At 37.8% G+C, this 24,819-nt stretch overlaps 5 protein-coding genes across 5 annotated transcripts; 3 read left to right on the forward strand and 2 right to left on the reverse strand.

The window, feature by feature from the left end:
• The first annotated feature begins 5,196 nt into the window (after positions 1-5,196).
• Positions 5,197-8,316, forward strand: LOC125474695 (RHOMBOID-like protein 9, chloroplastic). The gene is made up of 7 exons (XM_048578675.1): positions 5,197-5,379; positions 5,950-6,316; positions 6,400-6,613; positions 6,876-7,041; positions 7,486-7,656; positions 7,758-7,912; positions 8,026-8,316. Exons 2-7 carry the CDS (start codon positions 5,956-5,958, stop codon positions 8,267-8,269), a joined length of 1,311 nt encoding a protein of 436 aa, XP_048434632.1. The 5' UTR covers positions 5,197-5,379; positions 5,950-5,955; the 3' UTR covers positions 8,270-8,316.
• Positions 8,317-9,088: 772 nt separating this feature from the next.
• Positions 9,089-10,601, forward strand: LOC125474874 (membrane protein PM19L-like). The gene is made up of 4 exons (XM_048579078.1): positions 9,089-9,316; positions 9,860-10,037; positions 10,146-10,194; positions 10,284-10,601. The coding sequence occupies exons 1-4, from the start codon at positions 9,184-9,186 to the stop codon at positions 10,434-10,436; spliced, it is 513 nt and encodes a 170-aa protein (XP_048435035.1). The 5' UTR covers positions 9,089-9,183; the 3' UTR covers positions 10,437-10,601.
• Positions 10,602-10,832: 231 nt separating this feature from the next.
• On the reverse strand, positions 10,833-14,155 carry LOC125474873 (ultraviolet-B receptor UVR8-like). The gene is made up of 11 exons (XM_048579077.1): positions 13,946-14,155; positions 13,724-13,868; positions 13,274-13,384; positions 13,118-13,178; positions 12,610-12,728; positions 12,388-12,473; positions 12,081-12,282; positions 11,712-11,765; positions 11,413-11,526; positions 11,256-11,312; positions 10,833-11,124 (listed from the first exon to the last, which is right to left on the reverse strand). Exons 1-11 carry the CDS (start codon positions 13,972-13,974, stop codon positions 10,927-10,929), a joined length of 1,176 nt encoding a protein of 391 aa, XP_048435034.1. The 5' UTR covers positions 13,975-14,155; the 3' UTR covers positions 10,833-10,926.
• Positions 14,156-16,210: 2,055 nt separating this feature from the next.
• Positions 16,211-19,401, reverse strand: LOC103947809 (14-3-3-like protein A). The gene is given in 7 exon segments (XM_048579079.1): positions 16,211-16,467; positions 16,683-16,799; positions 17,751-17,780; positions 17,782-17,874; positions 17,979-18,104; positions 18,106-18,493; positions 19,247-19,401. Coding segments are annotated over 6 exon segments (786 nt in total). The 5' UTR covers positions 18,466-18,493; positions 19,247-19,401; the 3' UTR covers positions 16,211-16,407.
• Positions 19,402-22,951: 3,550 nt separating this feature from the next.
• On the forward strand, positions 22,952-24,810 carry LOC125474880 (uncharacterized protein DDB_G0275933-like). The gene is made up of 3 exons (XM_048579088.1): positions 22,952-23,163; positions 23,277-23,424; positions 24,568-24,810. Exons 1-3 carry the CDS (start codon positions 23,109-23,111, stop codon positions 24,644-24,646), a joined length of 282 nt encoding a protein of 93 aa, XP_048435045.1. The 5' UTR covers positions 22,952-23,108; the 3' UTR covers positions 24,647-24,810.
• Positions 24,811-24,819: the final 9 nt, after the last annotated feature.

A 24,819-nucleotide genomic window follows, 5' to 3' on the forward strand; every position in this document is an offset into this window, starting at 1 on the left:
CTGGGATGTGACAAAATGGTATCAGAGCCACTTTGCTGTTCGGTGCGGATGTGTCGGCGAGAACGCCGGGTTCCCCTTAAGTGAGATGGATTGGAAAATCCCACATTGACCAACGGAGAAGGGTTAATGTGCCTTATATGTACATGTTCCCCTTCCTATAGCACAAGGCCTTTTGGGAACTCACTGGTTTCGGATTCCATCAGAACTTCGAAGTTAAACGAGTTTGGGCGAGAGCAATCCTAGGATGGGTGACCCACTGGGAAGTTCTCGTATGAGTTCCCAGAAACAAAATTATGAGGGAATGGTAAGCCAAAAGCAGACAATATCATGCTACGGCGGAGTCGAGATTGGAATGTGACAAAATGGTATCAGAGCCACTCTGCCATTCGGTGCGAATGTGTCGACGAGGATGTCGGGCCCCTAAGGGGGGTGGATTGTAACATCCCACATCGACTAATGGAAATGGGGTGATGTGTCTTATATGTACATACCCACCTCCTATAGCACGAGGCATTTTGAAGACTTACTGGTTATGGATCCCATAAGAACTCTGTAGTTAAGCAAGTTTGGGCGAAAGTGGTCCTAGGATTGGTGACCACCTGGAAGTTCTCGTGCCGAAACCTAAAGACAAAACCATGAGGGCGTGGCCCAAAGCGGACAATATCGTGCTACGGCGGAGCCGATCTGGGATGTGATAGAATGTTATCAGAGCTGTGGATTGTAACATCATACATCAACCAACGGAGAGGGGGTGATATGTTTTATATGTACATACCCACCTCCTATAGCACGAGGCCTTTTAGGAACTCATTGGCTTCAGGTTCCATCGGAACCCTAAAGTTAAGCGAGTTCGAGCGAGAGCGGTCCCAAGATGGGTGACCTATTGGGAAGTTCTCGTGTGAGTTCCCAGAAACAAAACCGTGAGGGCGTAGCTAGGACCCAAAGCGAACAATATCGTGCTACAGCAGAGTCGAGACTGGAATGTGACGACAACTATCAAGTCAAATTTCTAGGACTATTTAATGAAATGATATTAAATATTACTTAAATGTCTGTTATTCATATATAACATGTGAACGATGAATGTCCTCGTTGAAATAAAAATTTCTTTGTGGATACGGTTTACCGTAATGATGGAAATCAATCATACTTATGCACTATAGTACACGGAAGTGACTTGGGGGACAAAAGGCTCCAAATTTGAAGGGACCACAAAAATTTTTGCCACCTAATATTTTTATGTAGTAATGCTATATTTAAAAAAAAATTATTTTCTTTCTAAATATGAAAATTTGGAGTACACAATGAGATATTTAGAGTGCCAATAATAACACTCTAAATTTGTACGGGTTCGATCCTCCCTGATCCTCCTTCCCCTAACAACTATCGTTCTACTGAAAAGACATAACTACAAAAACTAAACTATGTATATACAAAGTATGTCCTTGCAGTACTAAAAACATAGCGGTAGTGACCTTTTCTCACTCATCAAATCAACCCCAATCTAGAGTATATTAATTTAATGTATTCATATTCATGTCCTCTGTTTGGTTGCTGAGAAAATAACTGAATTTTCAAAGAAAATGTATCCTGATTTGTCTAGCAAGTTGCCCTTTCGAGTTTGATCAGTTTGGTTTATGAGAAAACGATTTAAACTACAAAGTCTCCTTCATTGTTGTTTTACTTGGATAATTTTGGTTTTAAGATTAAAGTCTTGCCTACATTTCTCCAAATGCACATGCACCCACGTGTTTTCAGCGCTAGCTTTTATATCATCATCCCTGTTTTCTTTATAAGATTTTTGTATGTAACCGTTGTGATTGTCATGTTCCTCGAGATAGAAAAAAGGGAATTTTAATGAAATATTTGTGGTATTGTTCACTTTTAACGTTAAGAATTTTTTATATTAAAAAGTCACTTCTAGTACTATTTATTTACAACACATTTTGTCATTGATAGTTTGCATTCAAGTTTCTCTTGTTTTTCCACATCCAACCGTTACGAGTGAGATAGATAAGCAATGGAAAATCACAACATACATCCCAAGTTTTTCTCGTTTTTTCCTTCAAGAATCAACTATAACAAAGAAGATAAAAAATTACAACATACACCCAGACTTTTCTCCTTTGTTTTCAAGAATCAACCATTACGAAAGAGATAGAGAAACGTGAAAATCACAACATACATCCAAGTTTTTATCATTTTTTAAGAATTGACCGTTACAAAAAAAATAGAGAAACGATGAAAATCACAACATACAGCCAAATTTTTATCATTTTTAAAATATCAACCTTTACAAAAGAGATAGAAAAACGATGAAAAATCACAATGTACATCCAAGTTTTTCTCTTTTCTTTGAAGAATCAACTGTTATGAATGCGAGAAACGTTAAAACACAACTTACACCCAAGTCTTTATCCTTTTCTTCAATGCCCAACCATTACTAATAAGATAGAGAAACAGGGAAATCACATCTTACACCCAGCCAAATCGAGCACAGGTTGAAAACGTGAATTCACAGCTTACATCCAAGTTTATTTTGTTTTCTTCGCCCAACGGTTACAAATGAGATAGAAACGGTGAAAAATCACAACAAACGCCCCAATTGTTTTCGTTTCTTTTCTTATGCCCAACCGTTACAAATAAGATAAAAAACGAAATCACAACTTACACCCAAATTTTTCTCATTTTCGTCACCACCCACCCAATTCGAGCATGGGCCCCAACAATTCAAACTCAGGCCAGCCCATTGACAACACTTAGGAAAAACCTTTTGTGTAATATGCTATATTTTGGATCTTAGACCACGAGCAAATACAGTAAAACCTCTTCATAGTGATAAAAAATTTCGATCCCAACTGAGCCCAGCTATATATAGGAATAAATTACACATGATAATCAACTATCTTTTTAAGAAGGGAACTTTAACGAAAAGCTCCTAATGCTGTTCATTTTAACAAAAAATCACATTTTTACACTAAAAAGTCAATCCTGGTACTATTCATTTTACCTTTTATTTTGTTCTTATCGTTAAAACTCAAAGTTTTTAAATCTTTTTCATTAGTTTTCCTTTTTAAGAAACTTGCCTTCAAATAGTAATAATTGTTAAGAAATGTAGCTAATATAACATCTTTCACTAAGGATGATAAGTGCTGATTGTATTTAGAAAGAGAAGAATTAAAGCGAGCACTATATACATACATTTACTAACTTGTAGAGATTAGGCGTCACATTGTTTTACATTTCCCAGCACAAAATAAAATTAGGGGAATAATTTATGCGCACTCGTTTTTCCTTCTACACATTATTATTTATTTATGTCTCTTGATTGATTTTTGTTAAATTTATTCAATTCAAAAGCTAAAAATAAACAAAAATGTGCATGAGAATTTAAGGTGTGCAAAAATCACTTTCCTAACATTAAGATACAACCATCCGATCGAAAGTTCAGATCAACAATTCTTTCCGTCTGAGGCAGTTGGCCGGCTTCTCAAGATCACTTCGCCGCCATACAGAGCGAAATCTGAAGTAGGAAACGATCATCCCATCTAGGAGTTTGTGCAGAAACTGGGGCAGCCAAATACTCCCTTCTGAGCTCCATGTTTTCTTCATTGCTTTCAAGTGTCAGAAACCTGTGCTTTTTCTTCATTGCTTTCAGGAGTCTGAGGAACCTGCAAGTTTTCTTCATTGCTTGCAAACTGCACGATGTCAGAACAATTTCAACCTAATTAAAATTGTAAAACAATCATATGTGCGTACTTTAAACTCAGAGAAGAGAGGTATTTGTTGATTGGCTCTTTCGTTTCGGCGTCTTAAACGAACCAGTTTTCAACAGAAGAACCTCCATCCCACGTTCCCATATCTGTACAATACGCAAAAATAAAATTACAGACATCGAAATAACTCATGAACCGGAAATCTACACATTGTATTTGGCACAGTTAAAACTAATTAACCTTGACGCAAAATATCTTCGCCAAAATCGCTGTTCAGTTTCCAAACTGCACGACCATGCACGTCCAAAACATAAGCTTCTATTCTAACAGCCTCACATATTTCATTGCCTATAGAATAGGTCAAAACATTTTAACACGAGAATGTACAGCAAGGTTGCTTGCAAAATACGAAAGCTTAACAATTAGCAAGATGATAACCAGATTTTCATGAAGAATTAAAACATAAAAAGCATTGATCAAAGAAAAATGTTTTCTCAAAAGATGTAATTTGATTAAAACAGAAGAGGGGTATTTTTACGAAGGTGGATTGTCTGCCCTTCCATTTCCATACTCTCCCTATGCCCTTCTGTTTGTATGGCCACGGTTAAGCCACGTCAACATTTTATATTTCTTTTACTTTTTATTTTATTATTTCTATAAAATATTGACGTAACTTAACCATGAACACACATTACAGAAAGCATGAGGAGAGTATAAAAATAAGAGGGCCGACAATCCATCTCCAACTTTTACTTTGCTTTCGCAATAATAAACTTTTGTCCTTTTTCGCTTACCTTGACAATCATTTTTTACAGGTGTGTCATGACATCGATGATCACACTCAAACTTGAAACTATTTTCCTTTATTAAGTGGGGCCAGCCCATCGTATAGCAAGCATGATTGATAATTTATCCCTAGTTTAGCCCGTTCTTGGAGCTTGGCTGAAGTTATCTCCAATCCAAAACATAAAAGTTAACTTGAATATTCGTCATTTGAATCCAACACGTGAAAACTCTGTCTACTCACTGAAACTACAAAGTAGTCTTTAAAATTGCAAATGCTGGAAAACTAAAGGGATAAAACTACTTATATGGAAAGCATGGACCAATTTCCATAAACTATAAGAAAGTTAGAAACCTAAATCCTTACCATATACACAATATGTCTGCGCACTTATACATCTGTGTATATGTATACTTCAGGCCCCAAAATGGGAGGAATAGGGCTTAAAATAAAATTTTCTCCATATAAGCAGGTGGCTTAAAATAATTATAAACAACTTATGTGGCCTTAAAATAAATCAATAAACAAACGTGGGGTGGGGGTTAAAAGCCTCTACTTTTTCTTGGGTTTTATTGTACGTTGACCGTTAGTTTCTGATTGGTTGCCAAACCATATCGCCGGTGAGGCAATCGTGGCAAGATCCTATTGAAGCAACAGAGATAAGGAGAATCCACATTGGATTTCATTCATTCCGTGTCAGAATGTTGGTGTCACTTTATTACTGTTCCTTTCAATCCTATGCTTTCCATGTGTTATTTGTAGTTAATGGCTGAATCTGAATCAAAGCAGAAGTACAAACAACCTGGGACTTTGTCCCCCTATCAAAACCTCTGCAAATAAAACCTTGTAAAACCCAGTTGGGAGTTTGGACTGTTGGAGGTATGTAAAACTACCCTTTTGATATTTTCTGTTTTGTTCAATAAAGTTGGTATTTTTGAGTAACTTCTGTTTGGTTGCTGAGAAAATAACTGAAATTCCCAAGAAAAAGTCTCCTTATTTGTATTGCATTTGAAGAGAATTATGGTTTCTAGATTAAAAGCTTGTTTTTGGTAACCATGGAGAATATGGGTTGGTTATAAATGGAAATTGTTTTCATAATTAACCAGGCAAACCATCTTAAGCTTTTGTGTTTTGTAAAGTTTGCCCTTCCGTTTGGTTGCTGAGAAAATAACTGCCAACTAACAAGAAAAAGTCTCATGCTTTAGTATTGTACTTGTAAAAGAATTTGCTCTCTAGTGTCTAAAGCAAATGCAACCACGTGTTTTCAGTAGTAGCTTTTACTTCCTCACATTTTTTTCTTCAAGAGATTCTTGCATGTAAACGCACTGATTTCACGTGACGAGTGAGATAGAGAGCAGAAATAAACCACTGGTTATCGCTATTGTTGCACATATTGGAGTTAGTTAATGCATGACACCCTTTTTGTTGTTTGGTTTCTTTCGTTTCCAGGAACAAATGGCTGTGGCTCCGATATGCTACAAAATGCCATACAAAGGCTATGCTCAATCGAATCACTACGTAATCGGACAAAGGGACAGCAAATTTCGATGTGATTATATTCCGACTTCTGCAAATACTGCTAGAGAACATAAGAATCTAGGGATGGTTTGGTATGCTGCACCAGATTCCGGTGCGAATGGGGAGCATCTGAGATCCTTGGATTCTTACTTTGGGAAGCTCCAAAATGTCACGAATCTGCCTCTGGATAATTCAAACAAGACAAGGGAGCAGCCATTCAGTAAAAATAGTGATCAGCTGAGATTAAAGAAGGGTTTGGAGTCTCTTGATGATTTTCTTGGAAAACTTAATAAGAAAGGTAAAACTATCTTCCAGCTGAGTAGCCTTTATGTGTTGGGTTTAGAAATGACATTCTAATTCTTATAGTTTTTATTGACTCAGGTGGAGACTCGGCGAATTCGACATCTAGCAATGTTGATCTTACTGCTGAAGAAATTCCAATTGCGAAACCATCAGCTATCAATCGAGATTCTGGAACAGGTGATAAGAGGGTACTGAAGACATATAGGAATCCTATAAGTAAAAGGGAAGATCTTGGTCGAGAGAATTCTCAAGATCCGCTCGAGTATAATGAAATCTCTGATCTCTACTTAATGTAAGACCCAGCTCTATCTAAATTAGTACTCAGAAATACGCCCCGATGAAACTGGTTAAGAACTTTTAATAAAAAATAGAATTAGGGGCATTAAACAGACCCATAAGTCTGTATATAAACCGCAGTTTAATGTCCTTCCAGTTCTATTTTCGATTAAAAGTTTGTGACCGTATAGTATTGGGAACTGCAAAAGCCAGGTTAAATCTGTGAACTCCTCAGGAATAAGGACATTTTGCTTCTTTGTTCTTTGTGTTGGCTGCAGAAGCATATTGGGTTCTGTAAACATTGCAGTGTTTCTGTTTGAGATTGCGAGTCCGGTTAGGAACACTGACTTAGGGCTCTTCTCTCTTCCATTACTATATGGAGCAAAGATAAATGATTTGATCCTGGTTGGGGAATGGTGGAGGCTAGTCACACCCATGTTTCTGGTACAAGACTGACGATTCGGTTCGTGATTCCATTCTGTTTCCATTTCAGCATTATCTGTGATAGTTTGGATTAGCTATTTAACCATTGGATTTGAATGTGAACATATCATAGAATTATAGGGCATTTGCACATTACTAGAGATTTATTCGGCCTTTACATTTTTCCGGTATTTAAACATCGTTCTTTCCCCGATTCATTTGAAGAGATAATGGAAAAAGTCTGAAATGACATGATGCATGAAACGGTTCAATTTGTTGGTTCTTAGTATAATGCAGCACATATATGCTTTCTGGTTTATGAAATATCTGCAAGATCCGCCTCACAATTTGTATGGATTAAACAAAATAATTGGAATTCCTAAAAGCGATACGTTCTTGAAGAGCATTACGCATATTATTCTTGCTGATCTACGAATAGCTCTTAGCTCATGTAACTTAATGCAGCACTCAGGACTTTTCCACATAGCTGTTGGTTGCTGGGGACTTGTTGCATTTGGGCCTAAAGTGTGCAGAGGCTACGGATCATTCACATTTTTCTTGATTTACATACTTGGAGGAGTCTCCGGCAACTTGATTAGCTTTCTTCATACACCAGAGCCAACTGTTGGCGGAACGGTACGCAGCTCAGCTCCTAAAATTACATTTCATGTTCTATGAATCTTGTTACCCTTTTGTCTCCTCTTCCGAACATGTTTGAGTTCGTAATGTGATCGCAGGGACCAATATTTGCTATGATCGGAGCTTGGCTCGCTTATCAGGTCCAAAACAAGGCCATAATTGCAAAGGACGTTTCGGAGAGTATGTTCCAAAAGGCTGTCATAACCACGCTTCTTAGCTTCGTGTTGAGCATTTTCGGTCCTATTGATGATTGGTAAGCTACCGGACGCATTCTCAAAATTCAAGATACATATTCGTTTTTTCATCTTCATACTCGAAAACGAAACGAGACGGTAAGTGACCGTATGTCATATTATGTTGTTCTAGGACACATTTTGGAGCAGCATTTACAGGAGTGGCATATGGTTTTTTGACATGCCCAACCCTTCAACTGGACGATGCATCATCTTCTCCAACGAGTGGGCAAGAGGAAGGAATCGCACTTGTTAGACGATCTGCAGATCCTTGCAAATCACTGTTTTTCTTTGCCCTATTTGTTCTTGTATTAAGCTCTATACTTTTCTTTGTTGATCCTCCTCTCCATGTCATAGCATCAGATACTTCTCTTTAAAACTTCAACAAGGATGCAATTTTCAATTCTACAACATAATTAGCTTATTTGTGAATTGTAATCCTTCAGTTTTGTGTTTCTAGTATTTATCATGCAATGACATAGATTGTGAGACTTATGCCTATGAAGAGTAAAGAGAAACTTCGGTAAAGTTATGTGACTAGAGCTCCTCTTACATCGGGTGGAACAAGTGTGAGGCTGAATTTGACTTAATATAAGAGTCTCATCCTTTTGTGAGAGACAAATACGGAGCCAGCCTTAAACTTTGGGGCGGGCTGTGACCTTGTGCTAGGGGTAGGTTAGGATGGGAGGGCTATAGGACACGTATGCCTCACAGTGCTCCATTTTGAAAGTACCATAAAAATGACGTGATCAAACACTTTTAATTAAATTTTTCTTTCTAAAAATATTATGTAATTGTGTGCTCAGTCGTTCATGCACATGAATAATTATTACTGCACATGCACACATAACACACAATACATAAGTCGAAATTCATTCGCACGCACCGAACATAGTATCCCTTTGATTCTTGGAACACGTTGGCCAACAAACTAACTTTAATTAAACGAACTCCCGTCAGCCTACATGTGATCCAAGTGACTTTGTTCTAACATGGCTCCCAAGTCCAAACTACAATTTCTTTTGTTTTGTTTTTTTCAGACCGAATCCTTCATGCATGGTTTGTCTCCACGTTAAGGGCACCAGGCCCTTGCTGCTGACACGTTTGCAGTTGGGTTCCTTACAACAAACCACGTAACAGACACAGCTTTCTGTCCTCTTCTTCCATCAACTTTGAACTTCTCTGAGTCACTCAGGCTGTGTACTTTTGAGATTGGAGTTTAAAAAGTGTATATAGTTTGAGAACTAAAAATTTAAGTGTTGCAGCTTGAGCTTTTGAAGCTTTAATATCAATGGCGGTCGGAAGGACTGGTAGAGGTTTAATGGCTCCTCTTCTGGTAGTCAACTTGGTGGTCCATCTGATCATGCTTGGACTTGCTGGTTGGTCCCTTGATAAGTACATCAATGGAGAGCAAAATCACCCCCGTAAGCGCGCTCTCTCTCTCTCTCTCTCTCTCTCTCTCTCTCTCTCTCTCTATATATATCATTGTAATGACAGCAATTTCGAAGGAAAATATGCACAAATAGAACCGACTATACAAACTTTTAAGCAAAATAATAGTGGGAGACACTACACATACAATAAACTGTTCATAAATCACCGTTTAGTCCCTTGGTTTATTCTCTGTCTAATATTTCTCTGGTCATCGATGTGCGTTAGGTCAATTGATCGTCCTGTATAGTTTATTGACCATTTAGTATCCTCTAATACTCGATCTGGGTTGAGTCAGTTGATTATCGGTGTAGTACTCCAAATACTCAATGTGTGGGTTAAGTCATTTGATCGCATTGTATATGTTTTATTGTCGGTGTAGTACCCCAAATACTCTGATGTGTAGGTTATTAGCTCAGTTGATCAGAGAAGTGTGGGAGTCATGTGCACCTAGTATGATTACTTTTGGAATAGATGAGAGTAGTTGAGAATACTATGGTCGAAAGAGGGCTTCGGACTCTGATACTTTTGTGCAGATTTGGGAGGGAATACATCGACTAGCTTCTTGTTGATCTTCGCATTGATAGCCGGTGTGGTTGGGGCTGCTTCTGTGCTTTATGGTCTGATACATCTCCGGATATGGCGAACCGATAGTTTAGCCGGTGCAGCTTCTTCAGCTATCATAGCCCTGACGATTATCGCCCTCACTTTCGGGTAGTTTTCTCTCCCCTCTCCACACCAAAATTAACAACAAATGGGTTTACATTTTCATAACAAAAAATTAAGAAATTAATCAGGTTTGGTTGATGTGATTTGATGCAGTTTTGTGTGCAAGGAGATCATTCTTGGAGGGCACAGAGGAAAACGCTTGGTAAGAGAATTTTAAGCAAACATTGCTGTTTGATGAAGTACAATTAAATTAATTAAACTAGATTATCTTGATTAATTGGTGTTTTTCAGCAAACATTGGAAGCTATGATTGCAATATCACTACTAAGTCAATTGCTTTACCTGGTGCTTCTGCATGCTGGGATGTTTAGGAGCAGACATAGACATGGAGGAATTGGCACGGGTCATGACCCCTGGAGCACCGGCACGACGACTGTGATCTGACTTCCGTTCATATCAGTAGCTGTAAGTTAAATAACACAATGTCTCTGCTTTATTTGCTGCGCTCTGTTTGTATCGGTTTTTTTCTGGTTACTTTGGAGGGAATGGAACGCTGGACATATCCTACTCCTGATCCGAGCTAGAATGAATGGTTTAGCATTAATAGTACATTCCCAAGGGGATTCCTTTCCTGCTCTTTCCGGCCAAACAGAGCTATTGCTCCACCCATCCCTCACCGCCCCCTCCGGGCTCGGTAGGGCTTATGTTTGGAGGAGATTCGGTATACAATGATTTTGCTTGAATGTTCATTGCACATTTTGATTGCCTGAGCAACTATAGAGACTAACCTATAAATCCAGCTAACTCAAAAACCCGAAATCGGAACAATAAGAACAAAAATATTAAATTATGTTGCTATTTGAACTAAAATAACAGAGTTATACATAACCAACATCAATTATTCGAGCTACCGGAAAATTTTTCGACATAACTTCTATGATTCTGATTCATCATCAGCTTTCCATTCTACGATTGCCAACGTATGGCGTCCTCCGCAAGCAACGAGTTTGGCAATCCAATGTCCATTGTCCGCAGTGCCATGTCTGGGAGGGATGCCGATGGGAACTTCCATCGGCTGACCAGTCGTCACCTTCCTTCCATATCCAAGGCGTCCGTGGTCGCCTCGGCCAAACTGCCGATAGAAGGAAGAGTCGTCGGAGTAAACAAAATGGTGGAACCAGATGTGATGTGAAAGAAAACTCAAAATATTGGAAGATCAGAGCAAGATTATTCCAATGCGTTTGCAGATTTAAAAATTCTTACCGAATACATTCGCCCATCACGAGTTAATGCAACAGAGTGAGTGCCTCCACAAGAAACCTACATTCACAAATAAACACGATCCGTCTCAAACTGTCGCAAGGAAATGAACTATTCTGAGCGTGCAGGATTTTTGAGCAGTCGATGAAAGAAATGGTACCTGAACAATATCCTCCCCGGCTAAAAGCTGAACCCTTTGCGGCACCATTTTGCTGCTCTTATCATTATCGCCAAACCCAAGCCTGCCATGTTCTCCTCGTCCCCAACCATACACCTGCAATGAGATGAAAAGGTGGAAGAGGTAAGGTTCTCTCACAAACTCAAATGCAGATGTTACAACGTTAGCAATACCGGAATATTGAGCTATAGCACATTGCTCTCAGATGGTTATTGTGATGAACTCGAAACGCCACTTGAGCGGTAGCCCGTGGAGTAAGAAGGGAGGGAGAGAGTACTCACCTCTCCATCTTCTGTTAGTGCAGTAGAATGCCATCCTCCAGCAGCTATATCCACCTATAGACGCACATAGGTTTAAAATACACACATTATAAACATACGGCGAACCATATAGTTGCAAGCATTCGACTACGAAGGCATGAAACCTACGGACTATCACATAATAATCTTCCAGGATAGACAACAATAACAAAATCAGGACAAGCAAGTGAAATTTGCCGAACAAGAATTGGTGTAAGCGACCATGGCACCAATCTCTGCCTAACAACAATAGGCGTAAACGATATAAAATCGATTTTATCGACAGATACTTTGTCAGGGCTTCACACTATGAGAAATGAGACAACAGATACACGGAAATGTGATACAAACCAAAGTAAGATCAGAAAGCCCTTGGACAGGAATAGGTTGTGATCTCGGCTGAGTATCCCCTGTTCCAAGTTGTCCATATTCGTTGTTACCCCAAGCCCATAAGGCACCATCCTCTTGCAGAGCCAAATTATGAAATGCCCCTACTGCAATGAGCCTCACTGCATCAAGACCTTGTACTCGCACAGGTGTTGAAATTTGTTTTCTGAAAATTAAAAGAAACGTTCACGGATGATTTATGAAAAGGTAGGCTTCTGTAAAAGATAGATACTTGAAAAGGAATTGACAGTCAGGTCTAAGGGCAACATACATGTCTCCCGGAGGCCATGGCTGACCCCACGTCCAGACTTGCCCGTCGCGTGTAAGTACCACAGAGTGAGTACCACCAGCAGCTACCTGTGATGTGAAAAACTATAACATGTCAAATACAGTTTTGTAGAAAGAGATGTCATTTGAGAAACAAAAGCATCCTACACCTGAAAAATTCCTATCATGCAGTTCAATGTTCTGCACATGGGCATGGGGTACCGACCTGGCGAACTTTAAGTTTCGGTGCACAGCGTTGAGGAATCACTATATCCCTTCTCAAAGGTCTACCAGTGTCATCTTTCCGCTCTGGTTCCTCGCCACACTGTCCATACTCATTTCCACCTGCACGAAACAACTTTCGTACTCTTAGACTGACCAAAATAACATCTGGGTCACTCGCCAATCGCAAAAAAACCAAGAAACCAATCAAAACCTTTACTTGGAAGTAAAGGACTAAGACTTGAGGATGGTTTTAAACATGAATCAGAAGCAACCATGTTTCGGTATATGGCTTAACTGACTTGAAGGAATTACATTCTTTCTTCTATTGGATTCTAAATAATGAAAACAAGAGAACCCAATGTAACGAAATAGCTTTTCATCCAAATATTCATTACAATTTAAGAGTTTGGATTCTAAATAATGAAAACAAGAGAACCCAATGTAACGAAATAGTTTTTCATCCAAATATTCATTACAATTTAAGAGTAAAAGAATGCGTGATTAAATACCCCAGGCGTAAGCGCGGCCTTGATCATCAACAGCCAAACAATGCCATCCACCAATAGCAGCCTATATTTCAAACAACCTCTAGTTAAAACGAAAATTATAACGCTAGCTAACAATTTCCAAAGAAAGTAGGATTTCTGAGTATAATCGGAAATTACCTGAACAATTTTGACATTGGCCAGAGCTTTAACCTGGCTTGGAATGTTCTCAGTTTTGGTCTCAGGAGGATGCCCCAGGGTTCCTCTCTGGTTCCAACCCCATGTAAACAACTGGTAACCCAATTCAATTCACAACCCAAAACTTTTAGCAAACCAAAAATTCAACAAAAATCAAAATTTTCAGAAAACCCAAAGCCAAAAGTCCAAACTTTCAGTAAACCCAAAACAAATAATTCAACAAATATCCATACTTTCAGTAAAATCCAAAACCAAAAGTTAAAAATTAAAAATCCACCTTTGAATAAAACCCAAAACCAACAATCTAACAAAAATGCAAAAAACACACAAACAAGTGAAGAAGAGGGGCAGTAATCAAAACAGTGAATAGAGTGATAAAAAGACAAAATGAAGAAGAAGAAGAAGAAGAAGAAGAAGAAAAAAGGGGCCCACCTTGCCATCATCGCAAATGGCGAGGGAGTTTCGGCTGCCAGCGACAACAGAGCGGACAGTCTGCGACTCGAGGGCTTTGACGGCGCACACCCATTCCTTCTCCTCGTTATTCCCGATTCCTAATTGGCCGTCTTCCCCAGAGCCCCTGCGCACAAAAACAAACAGAATGAACGAAACGTGCTTTACTTTCTCTCTCTAATAGTGAAGAAAGAGAGCAAATACCAAGTGACAATGGTGGTATCGGATGCCATTTGAGCCTGAATCAGAGCTTGAATTGAAGATATGGACGATGAGCTAAAAAGCTAGCAGAGAGGGAGAGGAGAGTGACTCTGTTTATATCGCGCGCGCGTGTGTGTAGACAGATGCAATTTGTGCAGGGAACCAGATACCGAAAATGCGATAGAGATGGGGAAGAGGGGAAAACGCGGCGTTTTACTTGACCAGTGGAGAAAAAATTGGCGGCGCTAGGTTGGGAAATTTTATATAAACCCTACAATTATCTTGAGAGAGTTTTAACAAAAAACTCACGGTACTGTTTACTTTAATGAAAAATTATATTTTTATCTTAAAATATCAATCATGATACTATTCACTTTACCCTTTATTTTGTCCTTACCATTAAAACTCAAAGTTTTCAAGTCTTTTCATTAGACTTAATCAAACTTAAAATTATCTTTTAATGTTATTCCGATTGATAAGCAGTCCGATGAACACCCTTTTGGACTTAATCAATTTATACTGACGAGTACATCTCAAATCTTTAGATTTTGTCTAGAGGCAGAGGGAGGATAATTCATATCATCAAATGAAGATAATATGGTTCAATATTCAATCCAGCAGTAGAATTGGTGTAAAACCTAGCTTCAACCAGGCTATGCCCCAACGAATCAAGCATTACCAATGGGGGCTTTATCCTTCATGATATTACTATATTTGCCTTAATGAGAAATTTCATCCCCAATGACCAGAAAATAGGCCTAGCTCCACTATTGGAGCTAACAACTTCCTTCCTTAAGTAGCATAAAATTAGATTACATCTAACCCAAAAAAATAGTGGGTCCTACAAAAAAAGTAGCAACTTATGTGAGCAAAAATCTATTACTCTTCCTCTATTTGCGAATACACTTATACTCTCCTTTATTCTTTTTTCTTACATATTTTTCTTGCAATTTGGCTAAATCATGATTGTTTTAAATTCCGTAAGAATTAAAATTTCAAATTGATTTAACATTCATGGGCATTAGTGGGTGAAATTTTTAGATAATTTTTTCAAAATTATATTATGCTAATTTACCAATTGGTGATAGGTAAATTGTTGTGTTGTACGTGAAAATCAAATTCTTTTAGTGTGGGTTAATTGTTGCCGCCATGGTATAGCCGAGTTGAGTTTTATCGGATGGGTGGGTTAATTGTGAGTTTTGCTTTTAGTTCTCAAACTACGAGCGCGAACTTTTTTTAGGGACAAGGTATAAATTTTATGTGACAAATTTCAAAGTTGGATGTAAAGAGAGATTTAACTTGGATTTTATGCATCAAATAAAATTTCTTCAGTAATTTTTCTATCATTTAAATTTTTTTTTTATTTTGCTTGACCAGTAAATTTTAGAATGTCTATCAACTAATGGAAAATTAAAGAAAAACTAAAAAAGAAATATGCTCTAATATAGTCCCAATTATGCTCTAATGGAAAATTAAAGAAAATCTAAATATATACATATATATATATATATATATATATATATATGCTCATGACCTTTCTCTTTCCTAGTCAGTTGAATTCTACAAAGGTGGATTGTCTGTCCTCCCATTTCCATACTCTAATCATGCCCTCTTTGTGATGTATGGTTACGATTAAGCAACGTCAATATTTTACATTAATTTTTATAGAAATAATAAAAGAAAATGTACTAGGAATATAAAATATTGACGTGGCTTAACCGTGACCACACAAATAGAAGGACATGAAAAGAGTATGAAAATGGAATGATAGACAATTCACCTCCAAATTCTACAAGCTATAAATACAAAAGAAATAGATAAAGGAGAGCAAGGAAAATAACTAGGCACCACATGGACACAAGGACTAGGCACCACGTCAATATGGGTCCACTTGAATAACTAGGCACAACATTTTAAATTTTCTGTTAGAACTCTTGTTAACTGATAACCGCACCACATGTCAATAGGGGCTCACTTGAATGTTAAATTTTTTTTATCATTTGATCATCTTTAATTCATTCAATTTGACAATCGAAAATTGAGAAAAATGTGTAAGAAGAAAAAAACAGTGTTTCGATAGCTCCACCCTTTTGTAAAAGCGCACCAACAATCAATTCTAATCTTCCAATGAACAACGGAGGTACCACATTCTAATTGAAAGAAGCAAAAAGAATACAAGCTACATAATGTTATATCTGGTAAAAAGAACACAAGCCATTGGAAATCTCAAAGAAACATTAAAAACCACTATTTTTTGACACTAAATCATATAGCACAGCATTAAAATCTCACCAAATTATAAAACGCAATTTTGCAATCTGTTGGAACATTTCAACCCTAAGCGCTGCCGCACTCAAGATCGTCAAGTTCATAGACAAATCATTCTACAACCCACATGCCATCTATTACAAAGGTCCCAAGATAAAAGGGGTACAGGGTACAAATTCTATGAACCAGAAGACCTGTTACTGTGCTTCACTTGATTCGCGCTTTGATGCTTCCTTGATTTCGTCTCCGGCATCATCCTAAACCACCAGATAAACAATTAAATTTAGTTTACCAAAGTTCAAATACTGATGCGGAACTTAATCATCAAACAGCACTGGATATATACTGAATTGCAATGATTGGTTGCATAATCGGTATCACTATAATAATGCATCCCGATCTCAAGAGTCAAGACCCCCTTTTCGGTCATATGTGTACATGCATCACAAGGGAAAGAGGATGAGAGAGATACCGTGATATCAGAAGTCCAGAGTGTCAGATTGTCTCGGAGAAGCTGCATGATCAAAGTGCTATCCTTGTAGGATTCCTCACCCAATGTGTCAAGCTCAGAAATAGCCTCATCAAAAGCCTGTGGGAAGAAGTATCGAAATTGAGTTAAAAAGAATACACTAAACATCCAATTCTCAAGTTTATTTAAAAACTGCAGTCGACAAAGAAACATGCACTCAGCCATAAGCGAGAAAAAGAATCATTTACAAATGCTTGTTTAGTTCATTTAACAACCAAGTGTTAGAAAGCAAAACACATACCAAATTCATGCCAAGAGATACAAGAATGGTTAAACAGCCCCTAAATAAGAAATGTATAACTCATATACAGATTCTGCAGCACGAATTGCTAATTTGAAACGTGTTACATAACAGCAAAGACTCAAAAGTTCACTGTCCAGATTGTAGATTCACTAAAGGTCCAATCTTATCTAAATTATCCGAGCATATTTCACCAATCAATACTCCAAGAGTAATGAACAGAACCAAATATGATGGCTGGTATTCTTGAAATTGGAGAGAGCTCATTTCTTCTAGTAAATGTAGTCGAAGCAATTAAGTACAAGGCTTTTTAAAATTTTGACCCAAGAAGTAGAAATTATTCGGGAAAGAAGTCTCGAATCTCCAGAGAAGTATCAAAGTGAGTGATTAAAGGATGAGATGCCATTTCTCATATGACATGTGGCATAACCAGATAAACCAAAAAGAGAAGTAGTTCTTATTTCATTTATAAACCAAAGAACACTCTCAAAGAAATTTGCAACTAAATGTCTGGAAAAGAATTTCTCATCAAGCATGTAAATTCCAGGCACACTAAAGCCAGGTGCAATAAAGGCAAACATAGTGACCTAATAAATTCATAAAGAAACGTAAAAAGCAGGGAAGGAGAATAACAATGAATATAGGTTATGTATTTTCAGTGAATATCTACAACTGTATATTAAATTTACACAATAAATACCACTGGATAATTTAGTCACACAGACTAGAATATGCACAAGTACAGACGACAAAAGGCCTTGCATACAAACCTGTTTTGCCAGATTGCAAGCACGATCAGGGTGAATTAAGGATTTCATAGTAGAAGACTGAGAAGTTGAGTGCAAGTCCAAGCCTTATTGGGTGGGTTGGAGCCAGCTCAGCAAGGGCAATGTCCTGCAATCAAACAAAACAAAACAAAACATGCTTAAGGATCACTACAAAAAATAAAAGCACAATTAGAAAACTAAAAATGGCAGAATGGCAAGCTGAAAACCAACCTGAGCAGACTTGTAAGCCAACAAAGTGCTCTCAGCTGCTTCCTTTCTCTCGCCTCCAGTCTTAAACTCTGCAAGGTACCTGTGGTAGTCACCTTTCATCTTGAGGTAAAACACCTTCGACTCGGCAGGAAGAGGCAGATGGAATGAGGTGCGACTCAAGAAGGTTCAAGATCCCATCACAGATCTTGCTGAGCTCAGTCTCGATCTTGCTCCTGTATTCCTTGATAATCACAACATGATCCTCATTCCCTCTGCTCTCCTCCTTCTGCTCAATGGAAGATATGATCCTCCATGAAGCTCTCCTAGCTCCAATCACATTCTTATAAGCCACAGAGAGGAGGTTTCTTTCCTCCACTGTTAGCTCCTCGACATCAACAGTCTTGGCAACTTTCTCCATAAACTCAACCATCTCCTCATATCTCTCAGCCTGTTCGGCCAACTTGGCCATGTACACATTCTCCTCACGTGAAGAATCAGTTGGCGGCATCTTTGCTATGTACGTCTAAATCTGAAACCTGGCAATTAATCCAACAAACGACAGTTTAAGTCGGTGATCTCTATTCACAGACGCATATACTCGCATACAAGTAAATCACGATACACAGAACAACATCGTAGCACAAATCAAATTAGTTACACACAAAACTAGCACGCAAGTGATAAACAAACTATCAAACATTTACTCAGATCTGAACATAGTTGAACTAACAACAGATGTGAAAAAACATGCTAATTCTATAAAATCCTATAAGAAACCAAGTAAAAATGCTAATTTCAGACATTTACATGAATTTTCTCAGCAAACAAACAGATCAGGATCCTGATTCAGTTATCACAAAAACAGATTAGAGCAATAATTCTCACTCCCAACTTACCCAACAGTAATCCCCAAGCTTTTAACTTTAGTCAAACCAGAAAAAGCCCCCAATTTCCTATCCCCTTTTCAAAAAACTCAAATCTTTTTTAATCATTGAAAAAACACTTCCACTTCCCAGCAACCAAACAAGTCACAAATCGAAATCTAATCGATCCAACACTCAAATCAACTACCAAACAGCTTAAATCAAATCAGATCCAGTCAAAAAAACATAAAGTCAACAACTTTTTTTTTTCCCAAAAAATAAAAGATATCAAAACCCTAGATAACAGATAAGCAATCATCACACGCAAACAGTAGATCAACAACAAAAAATTAAAATTGAAATCAAATCAGGAAAAATCAAACCCCAAGCTAACCCTAGTTCTTGAGAAGTTGGGGGCGTCCATACCTTCTCTGGTCCACGATGAAGAAGAAGATCTAGCTTGGAGTAAAATTGGGGGAAATGGAAATCCGGGTGGGGGGCTTAAAAATGGTCGCCACGAGGAAAAAGGGGTAGGGAGGTAGGCCCAATGGGAACGTGACACGTAGTGGGTGGCGGAGATTGCGTAGGTAATTTTTTTGGGAGTGGAGGAGACGCCACGCTGGCGTTGACGGTCAACGAACTCCTTCCTTACCCTTTTGGGTTGTCGACTTGTCGTTTGGTATTATTGCTGCTGCCTGCCGTGCGTTGTAAGCTGCGGATGTTTGGCCTCGTGGGGACGGACGGACGGACGGCCGGAATTGACGGTGTCAAAATCGACATAATTAAGGCCGTGCGACAAGAATCACGCTGTGCTGACGGTGTTTTTGTTTTTCCGTTAAGTAAACAATGTTCAAAATTTGGCATTTGGTGAATAGCACATTCATGATTAATTGTGTGATGTGTGTTAGTAACATTCATCAAATTCAGTATAAATATAATACGTCTTCGTTATTTATGTTTCGATTTGAAACATTTCACTTACAAGTTAAAAGAAATATCACTAAGTCATAGTATTTGTGCGTGTTAGATTATTTAAGTCAAATTTATGAACAACATATACAAGGTATCGTAAAGATGGAGCACATCTCATCATTGGACCCAACAAGTAGATAACATGTCATGGTACCAAGAAAGAATTTCATATTCTGCCATAAAATCAATTAGCATCAAAAGAGTGCTCAACTCATTATAAGCTATTGCAATGTTTTGTAATTTCTCTAATATAGATTCACACTTCCTAATGTTTATTTTTATAAACTATTGCAATATTTTGTAATCACCATGAAAAACTCACACTTCTTTATTTTATAAATCCTTGCAACCTCTCTATTGTATTTACACTTTTAGCATTGATTTTCTATTTCTTATTTCGAACCTGAGACGCATGATCATATATGTTTTAACTTAAATGAAATAAAATAAGTAAAGTTTTAACGAAACATTCCCACTACTTTTAACAAAAAATCACATGTTTATCTTTCCTTGGTACTATTCACTACACCTTTATTTGTTTTTTTTTGTTTTCATTAAAACTAAATTTTTTTCAACTTTTTTTTAGTTTTCCTTAAAATAAAAGGTAGAAAAATATTGAATGGATAACCACACTTACTTGAACAACCGTAAAGACTTGAGAAGATACGAGTCGAGGAAACCAATCAAAGCAAAAGAGGGAAAGTGTGTTTGTTGTGTCTTTTTCATCAACCATAATTCGAAAGGTTAGGGATCAATCATGGGTCATTTAATCCCAAACACTGACTTGACTAGTCCCAAACACAACTGCCCCCTTGCTTGTCCTAAATGATGTTTGGAAAATATAAGGATAAATATTAATCCTTGGCATGTCCCATAGTAAGTGCCACGTGCATGTATAATGACTGTTGAACAAGACTGCAATTGATTGAAACAATAACGTTATGGTTCAACAAAATGGAACAGTTTGGAATTTGGAGAAAGACCTTGGTATGAGTGCCCGATCACGTTATTTGTATGAAAAGTAATGTTATATTTATTATATTTTTCATACTATACTGTACTACTTTTCTAATAGAGGTAGTCCCATCAACATATGTGTGTCGTATCTCTATTAGAGAGGTAGTATGATGTGATATAAAAAATATGGTAAGAGTAGTGTTTTTATTGTATGAAGCCTGTTATAAAAGTATGAAACTTTCCTGTATTTTGATTCCATCCGACACCATGCGGTCTCATTCATGGTGAAAGATTCGTAATTATACTCATAATTTCAATGGCTTTACTTTTTCTCTAAAAAAAAAAGGAAAGCAATTTTAACGGGGGCAAAATAAGACTAAATTTGATTTTGAGTTAAGTGACACAATTTAAGTTTTGCGAAGCAAAGTGAGTATGACTTTGAGTTTCGTGGGGCATTGACGTAAAGAATCCAAAAAAATAAAATAAAAAAAAGAAGACAATTAGGACTGGGTCAGAAATGTGAAAAGTGGGCCATTGGAAATACGGTAAAATTCTAAGTCTAATATGTTTTTTGGTCTTGGGTTCGTGACATGAAGCTGACAAAAATACGGGTAATTCCCTGGTTGAAAGCTTTGTGATAACATGTTCACTTAACTGTGATCAAAAGTGAACTGAAATGTCTTTAACCATTCAGAGCACATTAGAGATTAGTCTTATAGGCTCAGAATCTAGGGTTTTTAACTGCTTATTTGGCACTGAATCTAACCGAATCCTTTGAGGCGTGGGATGCGCGAGGCTTGGGAAAAAATAAATTAGGATTAGGTCAAATTCAGTGCCAAATAACCAGTTAAAACAAGCCCACACGAAGCCCAGTGCCCTAGCATTTTAGACCCGGACTGTTGTCACCCTCTGTTTATTTTTATAAACTATTGCAATGTTTTGTAATCACCATTAAAAACTCAACACTTCTTAAATTTTTATAAATCCTTGCAACCTCTCTATTGTATTTACAGTTCCAACATTGACTTCCTACTTCTTAGATGATATGGAGAGTTCGAAACTTTTACAATAATTTATAGAATGATGTATTTTCAAACCCGAGACGCATGATCATAAGCTCTAACTTAAATGAAAAAACAATAAAATAAAATAGAAGGTAGAAAAATATTGAATGGATAAGAGTCAAGCAAGCCAATCAAAGCAAAAGAGGGAAGCGTGTTTGTTATGGCTTTTATATCAATTATAATTCGAAAGGTTAGGGATCAATCATGAGTCATTTAATCCAACACTGACTTGATTAGTCACAAACACAACTGCCCCCTTGCTTATTCTAAATGATGTTTGGAAAATATAAGGATAAATATTAGATCTTGGCATGGTCCCATAGTAAGTTCCACGTGTATATATAATGGCTATTGAACTGGACTCCAATTGAGCGAAACAATAAGTTAGTTATGGTTTAACAAAATGAAACAGTTTAAAATTTGGGGAAATACGTTGGTACGAGTGTTTGAACACATTAGTCATATGAAACCTCTTACAAAAGTATGAAACTTTTTTGTATTTTGATATTTCCCGATACCATGCTGTCTTATCTAGTATGAAAGATTCTCTAATCAAACAGCCAAATTGAAAATGTACTCACAACTTTAATTGCTTTACTTTTTCTCTAAAGAAAGGAAAGCAATTTTAATGGATTTATTGATGGATTTGGACGAATGGGGCAAAATGAGACTAAATTTGATTTTCAAGGGGGTTAAGTGACACAATTTAAGTCTCGTGAAGCAAAACTGAGAATGACTTTGAGTTTCAAGAGGCATTGACCTAAAGCAGTCAAAAAAAAAAAAAAAGTTAGGACAGGGTCAGAACCATGGCAAGTGGTCCGGTGGAAATACTGCATAATTCCAAGTCAGTTATGCTCTCTGGTCTTGTGTTCAAGACACGAAGTTGACAAAAACACTAGTGATCCCTGGTTGAAAGCTTTGGGTTGAAGTGTGGCATTTGATTGTGTCCAAAAGTAGGCTGAAATCTCTTTAACCTTTTCGGACTCCAGTGAAGATTAATCTTACCTTTCGAGGTGCGGGATAGCTCTCGGAAAAAATTAAATTTGGATTGGGTCACATTCAGTGCCAAATAGCTAGTTAAAACAAGCCCACATGAAGCCCAGTGCCCTAGCATTTTAGACCTGGACCATTATCACCCGCTGGTGATGGAGCGTGCGATCAGCCAATACAGTTAGTCACTGACTGCGAGTCCATCTCTGGCTTTTGCGCCACACTCGTTCGGTGCTCCGCAGCCAAGCCCCGTCGTCCTCTTCACTAGCTGAGACCTACAGAGAGGGAGAGAGGAGGAGAAATCAATGGGATACATACAGGAAGCACGTGAGAATCACGTGAAGAAGAAGGTTGAAGAAGGTATGACGTATTTCAAAGCTCAAACTCTCTAGGGCTCTCAGCAATTATTCTTTCGTTTGATCGTTGTGCTGTAAAAATGTGTAATCTTTTTGTGGAAACTACTGCTTGAACAGCATTGCGGAGCAAAATGAAGCACAAGGCGCTGCAGGAGTGCAAGGATTTGGCGTCAAAGTACGCCGAGTGCTCCTACGGCAGAACCATATCGGTCGTCTGGCAGTGCCGGCAGCAAGCCAAGGAATTGAACGAGTGCCTTCACCAATTGTAAGCCCCAATTCCTCGATTAATTCACCCCGATCATTTGTTAATCGTAAGAAAAAATGGGAAAGAATTTGTTTTTAGAACAGGGTTTTATATATTAATATCAATTATATGTTTAGTTAGGAAATGTTCTTACCCAAATTGTATTGGCGTGCTTAGACTTGCTTGTTATGAATGTCGATTTGCTTGAGTAGCGGTTAGAGAATAGCGGACTTGTGAAATTATTCCGTTTTTTATGAAGATTCCTGGTGATGCTTACTACTATATCTGTTGTGTGTGTGTTGGTTGAGTTGAATCGCCTTTTAGAATTGGACTCAATGCATTGTACTCGTCATGGTTTACGCAAGTGGGAGGCAGTAGAGTGGTGTTTGATCATGAAATATGGCAAGATGGTGGCAGCCTTAGGGCTGGGGTTGAATTGTGTAGTTTGGATTAATACGCTGCCATTCTACATTTTCCGTCCTTTTCTTCTTAACTGTGGAGTTAAATTTGGCTTTTGGGTTGTTTGCATATGGTTTTCCTCTTAGTGTTTGCATAGACCAAATCAAAATGTGGAAACTGCATTGTGGTTTTTGAAAGCCTTGTGGGATTAGATTTGCTAGGCATAGTGTTTTATGAATTGGTTTCTAGTCCAATGTCAACCGGTTATCAGAAAAATGGAAATCGTGCAACATTCATGAGTCGTGGCAATGGTAGAGGCATATTGCATGGGATCATCAATGGCAACTTCTCATGCAATCTGTTCGAACCTAGGTTATAAATGTTTGTTTTTGACATTCAATTGTCTGTAGACGGGATACTAAACTAGTTATAGAACAGAAAAGGTATTCCAATCTCTTCTTGCATTTGGTTTAGACTTTAGAGAGCATGAAGCGAGAGAGAAGAGAGAATTTCTCATCGATAAGCTGAATGGCAGTGCTTGGGCATATTTATGATTAGGTTATGCTTAAGGATGGTTTGGTGCAGAGATGTCTTCATGTTTTGCTAGTAACGCATCACCATTTTTCGTAGTCTTTCAGTAAGAGAAATGAAATTGGAGAACTTTACGGATATCTAATCTACCTGCGCAAACGCATGCGAAATACGTTTTTTCTCTTTAGGGTTATGAATATGCAAAGCCTCCTGACATTGTTTTGCTTCTTGCAGCACCAACGATGACGTATTGGAGGAAATGAAAAGAGCGTACATGCTTCAACAAGACGGGAAAGCGCCTGCAAAAGTCTGAGATCATCACTGGTTTATGATTTTGATTTCTGTAGTTCGGTTGATGCCAGGAGGTTGTGTTCGTAATATTTTCCAATCAAAATAATTTTAGAGATTTCACATGGATTATGTAATATTTTCTCGAGTAATTTATCTAGAAATACATGAATAATTTCGTCTTTAAAATATCGACTG

This window comes from the organism of the source record quoted next, unplaced genomic scaffold, assembly GCF_019419815.1.
Source record: "Pyrus x bretschneideri cultivar Hongxiangsu unplaced genomic scaffold, Pyrus_bretschneideri_v1 Contig13, whole genome shotgun sequence".
In the NCBI taxonomy this organism is placed as follows: Eukaryota; Viridiplantae; Streptophyta; class Magnoliopsida; order Rosales; family Rosaceae; genus Pyrus; species Pyrus x bretschneideri.